Source organism: Aquarana catesbeiana, linkage group LG13 (genome assembly GCF_042186555.1).
Source record: "Aquarana catesbeiana isolate 2022-GZ linkage group LG13, ASM4218655v1, whole genome shotgun sequence".
NCBI classification, from domain to species: Eukaryota; Metazoa; Chordata; class Amphibia; order Anura; family Ranidae; genus Aquarana; species Aquarana catesbeiana.
Genome location: NC_133336.1, coordinates 126,929,809 through 126,943,070, shown reverse-complemented (window position 1 = coordinate 126,943,070; position 13,262 = coordinate 126,929,809). Strand labels below are relative to the sequence as shown.

The window sequence follows — 13,262 nt, the reverse complement described above, 5'->3', positions numbered from 1 at the left end:
TCTTATGCTCATACCACCTCCACATATCTCATCGTTCTCTTGAACGACTTCCAATCTTTCCATCTATTTATCATTCCCTCCTCCCCGCAGCGTCTTAAGTATTCCATGTTATGTGTCTCTTCTACCCTTCTTTATTGTGGGGCTTTGTTTCTTGCCAATGTATTGGTATCTGACTTTTGGTTGCATTGATCAGATGAGGTATCACCGATTCTTTATATTGGTTTTGTTGATCTTTCTATCCTGTGAAATAAGCACGTCCAAGATTCTTCTGGTATTTCTCTATTGGGGATTTATTTTATTAGCTGTAAAATCCATCTCTAATAGCTTTTTGTTTTTGGGCAATCCCACCAAATGTGTGCCATTGTTCCCAATACTTTACATCCCCACCAACAGTGTGGACATTTCCCCATTTGATATTTACTTATTTTGTCTGGGGTTATATACCACCTTGTAAGGCATTTGTAGTTCATCTCAGCTGTGTTGGTGTCTACTGCAGGGCTATGTACCAGTCTCAATATTTTTCCTAATTTTTGTTTATTCCCCTCAAGCTCCCAATTCTTTTTCCCATTTTTGTATGTATAGCAGAACCTCCAGTTCTTCCATCTTCATCAGAATTTTATTAATCCGTGATATACCATTTTTTGTGTTTGTTGCCATACTCAGCCACTCCAGTGGCCTTAGGTCTTCCGCTGATCTTAATGGTTGTGGCAAAGTTTCAACTGGAGGTACCGCCCTTCATTAATCACCATCAAGTCTGTCTTGTGTTTTAATTCTTGAATTGTGCATATTTTCCCCTTTTCTGTTATATCCTTTAATTGTGCATTTTCATTTTTATCCAAGCTCCATCTAATTTCCCTTTTCCCGGTGTGAAATAATTTGTCTCTTTTAGTGGTATTAATGGAGAGTTATATTTCCAATTTGCCTTGTTTATGTATCAGATCCCAAATTGTAATTACATTTCGGGTCATTGCACGTTTATTCTCACACAGTGCTCTATATTGAAGTGGAACCCAAATGATTCTACCCAACCATGTATCACTCATTGTGTTCTCAATCTGTACCCATCTTTTTTCACTTTTTCCCCCTTGTCCACTCCATTACTTATGAGATTAACAGAGCATTATAATATTTTTAAAAATCTGGTACCTTTAGCCCACCTTGCGTTTTCTCTCTCCTTAGTACCAAGAATGAAATTCTCAGTTTACTATTCTGCCATATGAACTTAGTTTTTTTTTTTTTTAAGGTTTTAAAGTATGTCCAAGGTAGTGTCAGGAATGGACTCAGCCCTTCCTTCTCCGAGCTGGCCACTCAGCTGTCGGCTAATTGCCATTTTCTACCTCTCCACAGTGACTTACCTGTTGATATCCTGCTCGTCAGTCCTGCCTACTTAAGCCGTCCAGTCCAGATGATCTCTGCCTTCGCCTTGGTCACATCTCTAGAGACGCTCTCCTGTGTTCCTGTTAAAAGACTTGCTTGGCTGACATTCCCTCTGGCTCCAGATCCTGCTTGCTGTTTTACTACGCTGTTCTCTGGCTCCCTGACGTTTTGGCTTGTCTGACTATCCGTTCCGGAACCTGTCTATGTTTTGACTAGGTCTACTTGGTTTACCTTGTATAATAATAATAATAATAATAATATTATTATTAAGTGTGATTTAACTGTGCTTCTGTCTCAGTCTGATTCATGGTTTCTGACAGGTAGGGAAATGGGCAACATTTGGAATTTGTACATAATTTTTGGTACTATTACCATTTATATGTTATTTATTCCTCCTATCCATGAGAGGTGCCTTGTTGCTATTTTTCTTATTTCCATTCTTATTTCCTTTAGTAATGGGATATAATTTACCTGGTATATTTTCCCTAAGGATGGTTTTAAGCTTATTCCTAAATATTTTAATTCTGTCTTCCATGTAAATTTTAATTCTTGCTATAAGCACCGTTCTTCCTGTTTATGTTTAAGATCTCTGATTTCGAATAATTTATTTTTAAATTTGATATTTTTCCATAGTGTTTCATAGTCTTCATTAAGTTGGGCATTGCAATCCTAGAGCTAGAGATATAGAGTATACATCATCAGCGTAAACTGCTAATTTATGTTCCTCCTCTATCTTAATGCCTCCTATGTCTGGGTTGTTCCTTATTGTTGCCAGAAGGGGTTCTAGTGATAGTACAAATAGTAGGGGAGGTAGGGGACACCCCTGTCTCATTCCATTGAACATTTGGAAAGGGGGAGGGGGTAAAGTTCCATTAACCTTAACGTTTGCAGTAGGGTGCTTATATAATACTTTAATCCATTGGACTATCCTTGGGCCCATCCCCCATGGCTTCCAGGGTGCTCATCATAAACCCCCAGTCCACCCTGTCGAAATGCTTTTTCTGCATCAATCGAAAGAAGTAGACCTGGGGTATTTCCCTCTCGGATTTTCTGAAGCAATGTTCTCACCCCATTGTCTCTCTCTTATCTGCCAGGGATGAACCCCACTTGGTCCACGTGTACCAAAAATCGGTTATCAGGTCCTTCATCCTAGTAGCCAATACTTTTGCAAATAGTTTCGTGTTAGCGTTCAACAGGGATATTGGTCTAGAACTTGAACACGAGGTACTATCTTTTTGATTTTCTTGACATTTTTTAGAATAATAGGTCATGAACCCGTCCGGGCCTGGACTTTTTCCCAATGCCGAATCTTTTAAGGCTGTGTTGATCTCATCCTCTGTTATGGGTTTTTCTAAGGTAGATAACTTGGTCTCGGTTACTTGGGGTAATCTGGCATTTTTAAAAACTCATATCTTTTCCAGTCTTCCGATTTCTTGTTGACCCTTTTGTTTTATTGAGTATAATGACCAGTAATAATTCTGGAACTATTTCTGTTAAAAATACAATCTCCTTAGTTCTATTCAGATTTTTTTCTATATACCGGTAGTTTGTTTTTTTCTTCTTCTTCAATATTCTTGCCAGGCGTTTCCCCATACATATCTCTTTTGCCATTCTGTTGAAGTCCCTCCCCATCTCCTGGTCCAATAGGACTTTTAGTTTGTTTCTTTTTATTACTAATGCCTAGAGCCACCCCCTTTTTTATGCCCCTGCTCTATAACATGGATTTATTTTATTAATACTTCCATATTTTTTTTTCCCCTTGATCCTATCTCTATCAGGATGCCCCTAATATAGGCTTTATGGGCCTCCCAAAGGGTAGCCTCCGTTATCTACTTTGTATCATTTATTTTAAAATATTGTTCTATTTCCTCTTTTATTTTCCTATTCTATACCCTGTATTAGTTCTTCGTTTTATCTCCATGAATTTAATTGTCTTTGGGCACCCGGTATCTTCATTTCCATACTAACTGGGTATGATCTGACAATGTTGTTATTTCAATATTCGTCTTAGTCACCGATTCCAGTAACCTGCATTCGACCATTATGTAGTCGATCCTTGAGTACGTTGCGTGCACAGGGGAGTAGAACGTATAATCCTGCACTCTCCATATATCCAGCAATTGACACTGATACAATTCCTTTTTTATTATTTTCAACTGTATTCCTAGTCCCCTGTGCCCGCGACGTACTGTCAATTCCTGGTTCCAAGCAAAAGTTTAGATCTCCTGTCATAATCACACTTCCCTTTTTAAAATCCATTAACTTCCCCATGACCTAATTCAGATAATTTGTTGGGTTCTTATTGGGGCAATAGATGTTTGCCAGGGTACATTTCATTTCATATAGTTTTCCTTTGAGGAAAAGGTATCGACCTTCGGGGGTCTGTCATCCTTTCCTCCAATATGAACCGCACTCCTCTGGCCACCCCGATGACTACCTCTTTTGTTCTTCCTGTTGTAGAATCCCCATAAAACCCATGTTGGATAATCTCTTTTTTCAATTATAATCTTTTTTTTTTTTTTTTTTTATCATGCAAATTACATACAAAAAGAAAAAGGGAAATTATTCTAGGATAATAGAATATACATGTAAAAAAATGTTACCATCACTTCACGATATGCATATAAATATGAAAAAACTACCAGGACAGTAATAACACCAAAAATCATAATCCAAAAGTAAACTAGGAAGACAAAACAACATCAAACATTATCAATCCACTTTTGTAAAATGATTTTGCGAGCCAGGTAGAGAGACCTGGTCCACATTACATGCATCTCAATTGGTAGAATTCCATCTGGAATTATTCCCAGTAGTGATAATTTGGGTGTATTTGTTATTTCTGTCCGCGATATTGTATTTAAAGGTCAAAAACACTCTCCCAGTATCTATGGCGCTTGGGACAATGCCAAAGCATATGGATAAGGGAGCCATTGGATACAGAACATCGCGGACATAAGGGCGAAGCATATTTTCCCCCAAGCAAATAATTTTTGTGGAGTATAGTGGGTTCTGTGTAGAATAAAAAGCCGAGTCAGTTGCTGACAGGGTGAAATAGATATCACAAGAAGGATCTCCATAGCTCGAGTCCATTCATCTTCATTAAGATCAGTCAAATCTTTTTGTCAGTGAATAAGACTTAGCCTGTCCATCTACCATTGCTGTATTTAATAAGATGTGATAGAGCTCTCCTATTAGTCCTCTTTTAATAGGCCGTACTGAAATGGCTTTCATTAGGATCTCTGATGGGTTATATTGTAGTTGGAATGTTAGGGCTTGGCTTTGTAGAGCATGGTGAATCTGTAGATACTGATAAAATTTGCCTTTTGGTAGTTGGCTACGTTCTTTCAGTATACTGAAAGGCAATAAAGTTTCCCCCTCGAATAACTGATAGAGAAAAGTTAGCCCAGCCCTTTTCCATTCCAGAAATTCTGGACTTTTATTCAGCTCAGGTAAACAGTAATTCTCCCATATTGGCATATAGCTTGTATAACCCTTATGCTGAGTAAGTATGCGTATTGTTTCCCAAAGTTTGTGAATTAAATAGAAGGTTGGAAATTTTCTCTTCTCGTAAAAGCTATGAGAAACAATTAGCTGTACTAATGGTAATGATTTAAATTGAGTCATTACTATGTTCTGTATAGGGTCCTGGGTGTCTACCTCCTTCCATCCACACCAGTGTTGAAGTTGGGCTGTCATGAAATATAGTCTTGAATTAGGGACCGCTATTCCCCCTCTGTCTTTTGCCGGTTGCAGGGTTTCGAGTTTAATTCTTGGTTTACTATGTTTCCATATGAGGTCTCTAAAAGTCGCGTCTATTGTTCTAAATAGTTTTGATGTCAACCAGACTGGAGAATTATGTAGAAAAAAAATAGCAATTGGGGAAGCCACACCATCTTCACCAGGTTTGCTATCCCTATCATGGTCAGTGGGAATTTACTCCAGGTTTTACGGTGTTGCCTAAATTTACCTAGAAGAGGAAGAATATTTCTGTCTATATAATCTTTAACCTTAGGGGTAATTATCACCCCTAGGTACTTAAGTGATGAAACATACTTCAACTGGTGGTTCTGGTGTGGGAACTCCAACTGCACTGAATCCATCAGATCAATAGGCATTATTACAGACTTATCCCAGTTTATATTAAATCCTGAAAATACACCAAAATGATCAATAAGTGAGATAAGTCTAGACAAGGAATTATATGTATCCCCTAAAAAAAGGAATGCATCGTCTGCAAAGAATGCTATGTTTTCCTCTCGCATACCTCTCTGAAATCCCACTATATCTGGACATTCACGAATAGCCTCCGCCAGGGGTTCTACGGCCAGTGTGAAAAGGAGGGGAGACAAGGGACATCCCTGCCTTGTTCCTCTCTTCAAAAAAAAAAAAAAATGGTAGTGAGATGAATCCATTCATTTGTACTCGGAGAGCTATATAAGAGTTGTATCCACTTTATGAATTTCGACCTTATTCTAAAGTATTTTAGGGAGAGCCACAGATCATCCCACTCAATACAAATGCTTTGGTCGCATCCAAAGACATAATGACTCTATTTCCAGTATTATCTATGGGTAGTTGTAAATTTAAAAATAGACGTCTGATATTGTTAGCTACTGACCTATTAGGGATAAACCCTGATTGGTCACAATGTATTAAAATTACAAATATACTTTCAGAGTCTGGTTGCCAATATCTTTGCCAAAAGTTTAACAACTGTCGTCAGCAATGAGATTGGACGGTATGCATCAGGCCTTGTTTGATCCTTACCCGGTTTCAAAATAGAAATAATCACAGCTTCATTCATCGAAGGGGGCAAAAGCCCCACCTTGTAAGCATGATTAAACACCATTAGGGGATCGGGTAGTAACACATCTCCATATGCTTTATATATTTCTCCTGGTAAGCCGTCTGACCCAGGAGATTTATTATTGGATAAGTGTGCCACTGTATCTCTTAATTCTCCCAGTGTTAATGGTTTCTCCAATATCTCCCCCTCATCTTCCGGTAGCTTTGGTAAGTCAATCGATTAAAAAAACTTTTTCATGTCCCCCTCCCGATCTCCTGTCCTACTCTTATATAGCTCCTGATAGAAATCTCGAAACACTTCCAAAATCTCTGGAGTATTGTTGGTCTTCCCATGTTCAGACATTTGAATTTCTGTTATAAAGGCTGTTGAACACTGTGCCTTTACCACAGAGGCTAATATATGTCCCGTACCTTCTCCCTCCTCAAAATAAGGTTGCTGCAAGAAAAACCTTTTGTTTTCTGCTTTCTTTATGGCTACTTGTGCAAATTTTTCTTGACTTTTTATCTATTGTATTTGGGTGGTTTTATTAGGATTAGTTATATATAATCTTCAGCTTGCCTCATGCTGCCAGCTAGAGTTTTTCCCAGGTTCTAAATTGCTTCTTTTTTTGAGATTTGTAGGATAAGAAGGCCTCTAAGATAAGCTTGCTGAGCATCCCAATAGGTTAAGGGTGAAAGAGTGGATTTATTTCCTGAAATGCAATGAGCTCTGATTTACTATCCTCTGGGGGAAAAAAGAGAAATCCAATAAGAATTCACCTTAAATATTCTGTCCCCCTTATTGGTCCTCAACATAAGGGATATACTCAAGGGTGAATGATCTGATATACCTCTGGCCTCATATTTAATCTCGCTTAGATATGGCAACAGGGAATTAGACCCTAGTGCCAGATGTATTCTGGATAAAGTTTTATATGTACTTGAGAAACATGAGAATTGCTTACTTGTTGGCTTTCGCAATCTCCAAAAGGTCAAACAGCCCCATTTCCGCTAAATATTTAGCAAAAGCCGTAGTCCCTTGTGGATATTGCTTATCCAGTGAGGAGAATTTATCCATTGATGCATCCATGTAGTTATTAAAGTCACCAATTACTATACATAAGCTATCTGATTTATCGGATATAAACACAAGTTCCTTCAGAATTTCCGGAGAATAAGGTGGTGGGATATAAATATTTGCCAATACACATCTCTGGCCAGCTAGAAGGCAGTGCAAAAAAAAATATATTGGCCCCTACTATCCCTCTTAACCTACTTACACTGAAAGTCAAATTGTATTAGCTATAAGTATGGATACTCCTCGAGAGTATGATGTATATGTTGAATGAAATAGAGTTTTAAACTGTTTTTTTCTTTAAGTAATGTAGGGTATGGGAAAGTAAATGAGTTTCCTGGAAGCAGATTATAGAAGGAGAAAATCGTTGCAATGAAGAGAAAATAGCTTGCCGCTTTGACGGAGTTCCCAGACTTCTAACATGCCATGAGATTACTACATCTCTCTGAGCGGTCATAGGACTATGTCACCATACATTTTAGCTCCGATTATATTTATCTTATACGCTATATCCATAGCCATGCAATCATAAAATAAGGAGACAAGTCGGAAAATAGAGGGAGAAGAGTAATGAGAGAGGAGAGCAGACCGGGAATTTACCCTCTATATCCATAGTTTTTATAAGTCCATCCATCATTTGGTACCCACTAAATCAAAGATAGAAAGGCTAGGGAGAGGGAGGAGAGAAGGAGAGAGAAGAGAGATCGGAAACAGAAGCGAGGAGAAAGGGTTGATAAGCCAATATTTGATGTGAGGTATAGACAAACTAACATGTAAAACAAAGACAAAAAGACAAAACAAACAATCAAGACACTTGAAAGACAATAACAAACACCAAAAAACATTCATAGGGGTTATATGATCCAAAAGACCCCAAAAGTAGGACCCACTCTGACCAAGAAAAAAAATAAATTATGCAAATCCTAAGGAGAAAAAAAAAAAAAAAAAAAAGAAAAGGGAAAGTAAAAAGGCACAAAAAAGGAAAAAATGGTTTATCATCTCATTTTAAAAAAACAGCTTTACATTGGCATCATGGGAGATATGCGTCTCCTAAAGGAACGCTACCCCTTCTAATCTGACTGGGAGAAAAGGAAAAATCCAATTGATGTTTCTCACTCAGGACTCACAGGATCTCCGGGAACCTCCCCCTCCCTCCCATCCACCCACCCCTCTCTCCCCCACCCCCCACTTTTGGCCTCTTTCCAGCCCTCGAGCCATAGGTAAACACTCACCATGCCTCCCCTCCACCCCCCCCCAATCCACAGAGAAAAAAAAGGGGGGGGGGGGGAATGGGCTGGAGCGTGTCAGTGAACAAAGTGTCCTGACTTCCCCCCCCCCCCCATCCCACATTTTCCACTTCTCTCTTCTGTTTCTGCTCATTCTACTTAAACTCTGTCCATCTGATACCACTCTATATAGATCCTTACATTTTTCCTTCTATTTTGGTTCTTCCGATCTTCTAATTTATATAGTATTCTCCTCTGCTCCAATTGCAGATCTTTAACTTGTTCTTTTAGTTTTATTACTTCTTGAGCTTGTTTATCCATTTTCTCCACTACTCGTGCCAACAACTGACCTAGATCGACTCACAATGTGGAAATTTCTGTTTTAATAGCGTTCTCTAGTCTTATGAACATATCTGTCATTTCCAAATTTTGTTGGCATTTGTGCACCGCTCCTTGTTCCTCCATTCTACTTATCTCCAGTTCACTTTCTCTGCTTATATCTTCTCTGGATTGATCTGAGATCTCGCCTTTCTTTTTCCCAGGTCTTTCTTTATGTTTTGTCTTTATTCCCTTGTTGCTGTTTATCTGGTCCTGGGCTCTTTGGGCTCCTGTCCTTTGTCAAATATTTCTTGATCGTACTTGTATTTGAATTTTCTTTTGGAGTTTTTGGTTCATTGCCTTTTATAGATCTGCCTTTCATTGTTGTTTTTTTTTCCTTGTTATTTTTCGTTTCCCCAGGTTGATTTTTCAACTTGATGTACCTTGCACACTTTCCTGAAAGCTGTATAATTATATGCTCTCAGCTTTTTAACAGAGAGTTTCAACACCGTACATATAGTGATTCGTGGAACCCTTCTTTACTCCCGGCCCCATTTTAATCCGACTAATAGTTGCTTGCCGCACAGTTCCACAGGAGGTATATAATTTTGTTCAGGGAATACCTTTCTCTAGACCCTTCTTAGGTAATTCATAGGCTATTCATACACAAATTGCAACTACCGTTCATAAGCAGTTTCATAGGCAATTCATCTGCAATTTCATCCACAATCTATGCGTAACTTCATATGCGATTCATAAACTGCTTAACTGTTTAAATATTGTTTCAAACAAATGCAAAGCCACTATTACCACAGTTTGATAAGGAATATATAGGACCATTCAGAAAATGCATTATCCCCAACCGATCCTAGACCATTTATAAGCAGATGATAAATAATTTTCATTGACAACTCATGAATATGGATTATTTCATGGGTGGTTCATGGGCAGTTTATAAACAGTTTCAAACAAAAAACTCATATATAGTGTTTCACCTGTCGATCATGTGCAGATTCCTGTTATTTTCATATGTGATTCGTATGCAATTCCTAAACAGTTTCAAAGGCATTTCATATACTAAATTTTCTTAAGTACTTCAAAGACAATTTCATAAGGAAATCAAAGGCATTTTCACGACAGATCTAAGCTGTTTCAAAGGCAGTTCGTTCCTGAGTAAAGCATTCAATTTGTCACTTTAGGTGTAAGTTATCACTCACCCTTCTTTTCCACTTAATTCCTTCTTTCCAGCTTCTCAGGACACTATGCATCTGTAGGATGTCACTACCTCTCCTCTCCCCCTCCAAAATCTTCAGTGAGAGGGGTAGTGGGTTTAGATGAACAGATGAGGTGCGGGGATGAAAAAAGGGAAAAAGGAGCACAGCACAGAGCAGAAGCACCAAAAAAAGCCCTCCAGGGGGTGCAAGGCTGTATATACTTTAAGCTGTTTGAATTATACGCTGGGATCCCCCCCCCCCTCAGATTCCATTTCTATCGCGATACAGCACTCACTGCTCACTCCTTCTCTCCCACTTTCACTAACATGCAGGCTGGCTCTGTTACATTTCAGTGCATTCCCACGGCACTTCGCTTTCTCTCTACCCGACTGCTCCTCCTCCTCCGTTGCCACAACAGCCGGCGTGAGCCTCAGTTTTCAGTCACCGCTCCGCTCTCCTCCACTTACTCGGTTCCTGGAACGCTAATAGAAAGATTTGAGGTATCCATCTGCCAGTTCACCCCTTCATACGAATCTCCGGCTCAACTCCCTCTTTCCCAGCCTGTCAGTGCTGCCTCTCAGCACTCACTTTTTCCCCCGTCACAGTGCACAGCTGCAGCCATTTTTTCGCCACAAGCCAGCATCCAACATGTGGGAGGGGGTCAGCAGGGATCAGCGTGGTTCAGGGCCGTCTGAAGTGAGGGGGGCCGCAGCCTCTCACAGTACAGTTCACTAATCTTCCTCAGATTATCCTCCCACGCTCCCTCTTGGCGCCATGTTCAGGCCCCACCCCCAGCAAAGCAGCGTCACATCACATACTCGTGAGAGCTGCAATTGTTCTAGGAGTGCAGGGTCTTCAAAGACGGGTCCCTGTTCATGCATTTCCACCAGTCAGTGACAGTCTGGCAAATAGACATGAATGAAAATACTGGATGGAGGGTTGAACCTGCAAGTGCAAATAAGGCCTTTAAGAGGGCTTCAATACCTACCTATCAACAGAATCCTTAAAAAGGAGCGAACATCCTCAACAGGAAATGTGAGGTGATTATTGGGAACGCAAAATGGAAGGATTCACTGCCAGAAAGGTTAAAATAAAAAAACTTGAACATGGGACAAAGTACTACCATAGGCGACAGAACTCTAAAAATATAATTCTTTAAACCCTCAAGACATCAAAAAACAGGTAGATTGGGAGATGGGCCCAAGAACAAAAAAATAAAAGGAGAAAAATAAAAATAAAGTAGTTCATAGTAGGAATAGGACTCATGTTTAGCGTGGTCAGATAGCAGTGGGACAAGCAACCAGACCACACTGCTCCACAGCCGCTGTACAGATTAGAGTGGGATAAAGGGCTACGTGTACTGGGTACCATGAGTGATTTGACAAAACTTCTGAACTTCTTTAAATTATGCACGAGTCATCATCTCATATAGAGATATATTTACACAAACCTGCGCAATGAGCAACTTGCTATGTAAAGTGCTATTTGCTGCCTCCAATAACCGATTTTGATCCCGTAGCTCAGATTCCATTTTATACCGAGTTACTTGCCTATATAAGACAAATAAACATTTATTTTAATGACATTCGCAACGATAACAAATATTTAAGGATTATTATATAAAAGATCAATGATGAATATGACAGTAGGCTTTTTGCAGACAGGAGAAAAAAAAAAAAAAAAAAACACACACCACAATCTGAACACAGGTGCATTGTTGTCTATAGAACAATGCACACAGCTGTGTAAAGATCAGTATTACAGCGATGAGTACGAAGCTGTAAAAATAATTAGAAAATTTTATGTTTGAGTACACACATATTACAACACTGGCAACTGAAATCAGGCTTTATGGAAGGTCTTTACTCTCCATCAACAAGCTCCTGGAGTATAAACCTCAGTAAATTAGTACATCCATGTGCAAGAGGCCTAAATTTACATAAAAACTTACTCTGAATTAATCTTCTGGACAAAGTGTACAAACCAGCTGTATTGAAACAGAGATTTCGGTTTGTCAGATAAAAAGACAAAACAAAAAAAACACCCACACACATGGTTGTGCTATTCCATATGCCTCATCTTCAGTTCATTTTTGCCACACCAATAGCTCCTGCACAGTTCAGTAACTATGACAAAGGGGACAATAATGATGAGTCTATTATATTAAGGGATGGCTTGGGGGGGGGGGAGCTTTCAGTTAAAACCAAAGATGTTGAGGACCTGTGTGGATAGTCTGCCCAGCATTGGGGAACCACCCAAGTGCACAGAAACAAATTACATACGACCGCTGATTTTCAGTAGTATAGTTGCAACCAATTCACTTCCACTGCATATAGTACAGGTATATGCATGGTAGTAAAAAGCTTGCCACCTTACACATACTATATACACACATTGGTCTTGCATTGATTATATTTCTGCCCAAAGACTAATGCTGGCCATACACTATACAGAAAATCGGCCGAACCCATTTTCGAAAAACGAACGTTCGACCGTGACCGCAAACGATCGTGCCATCATATAATGACCGATAAATTGTTCAGTGGACATGAATAAATAATTTTTTTTTTCGTTTTTTTACATATACCTAGTGCAGACAGTTCGGACGGGAAACACATTAACCTTGCAATTTATCGTACGTTCGGTAGAAATTTTCCAAACTTCCCGTTCGTTTTTTTCCCACAAAAACGTCACAAACGATTATCGATTTGTGCCCATTAACTTGCCGAAAAACGAACGAAGTGTCTATACGAACGATTTTTCGGCCGATTTTTCGTATAGTGTATGGCCAGCATAAGTGTATTCAGGAGAGCTGTTCACAGGTCAAAATGTTACTGAACTTTATGGGTTAGTGTTTCCCTGTCACTGCATAAATGGGTAGGACAAATTGATTTAGCCTATTACTCAGATTATCACTCTAGCAATTTGTTTTGATCTGTATACTGACTGTGGCACATGCACAGGGCATCTAATTGATCCAGATGCCAAGATAATGTAACTGGAATAAGAGGCAGAAAACATGACAGGTGGGGATGGAGTGAACGGATTTGAGGAGCTCTGACCTCACATCGCTGGAAGAAAGCCATGAGATAATTGTGTAATAAGGTATGCGGTGCTTGGCAAATAAAAATTTATATCATCATTCAGATATCGTTTTTTCTGCCGGAGATTCCCTGCACAGTAAAAACAAATCATAGACACCCTCCCCCCCGGTGCTTCTATCGGCTTGCCTGTGCGATCATCAAACCAGAGAATGAAGTGGCC

The 13,262-nt window shown here is 39.3% G+C and overlaps 1 protein-coding gene across 1 annotated transcript in view; it reads right to left on the bottom strand.

Moving 5' to 3' along the window:
- Window positions 1-13,262, bottom strand: part of KNSTRN (kinetochore localized astrin (SPAG5) binding protein) — a 114,589-nt gene that overhangs the window by 57,656 nt on the left and 43,671 nt on the right. Inside the window, exon 5 of the mRNA XM_073610417.1 lies at window positions 11,449-11,548. Coding sequence (XP_073466518.1) covers window positions 11,449-11,548 — 100 coding nt within the window. The remainder of the gene's footprint in view (window positions 1-11,448; window positions 11,549-13,262) is intronic.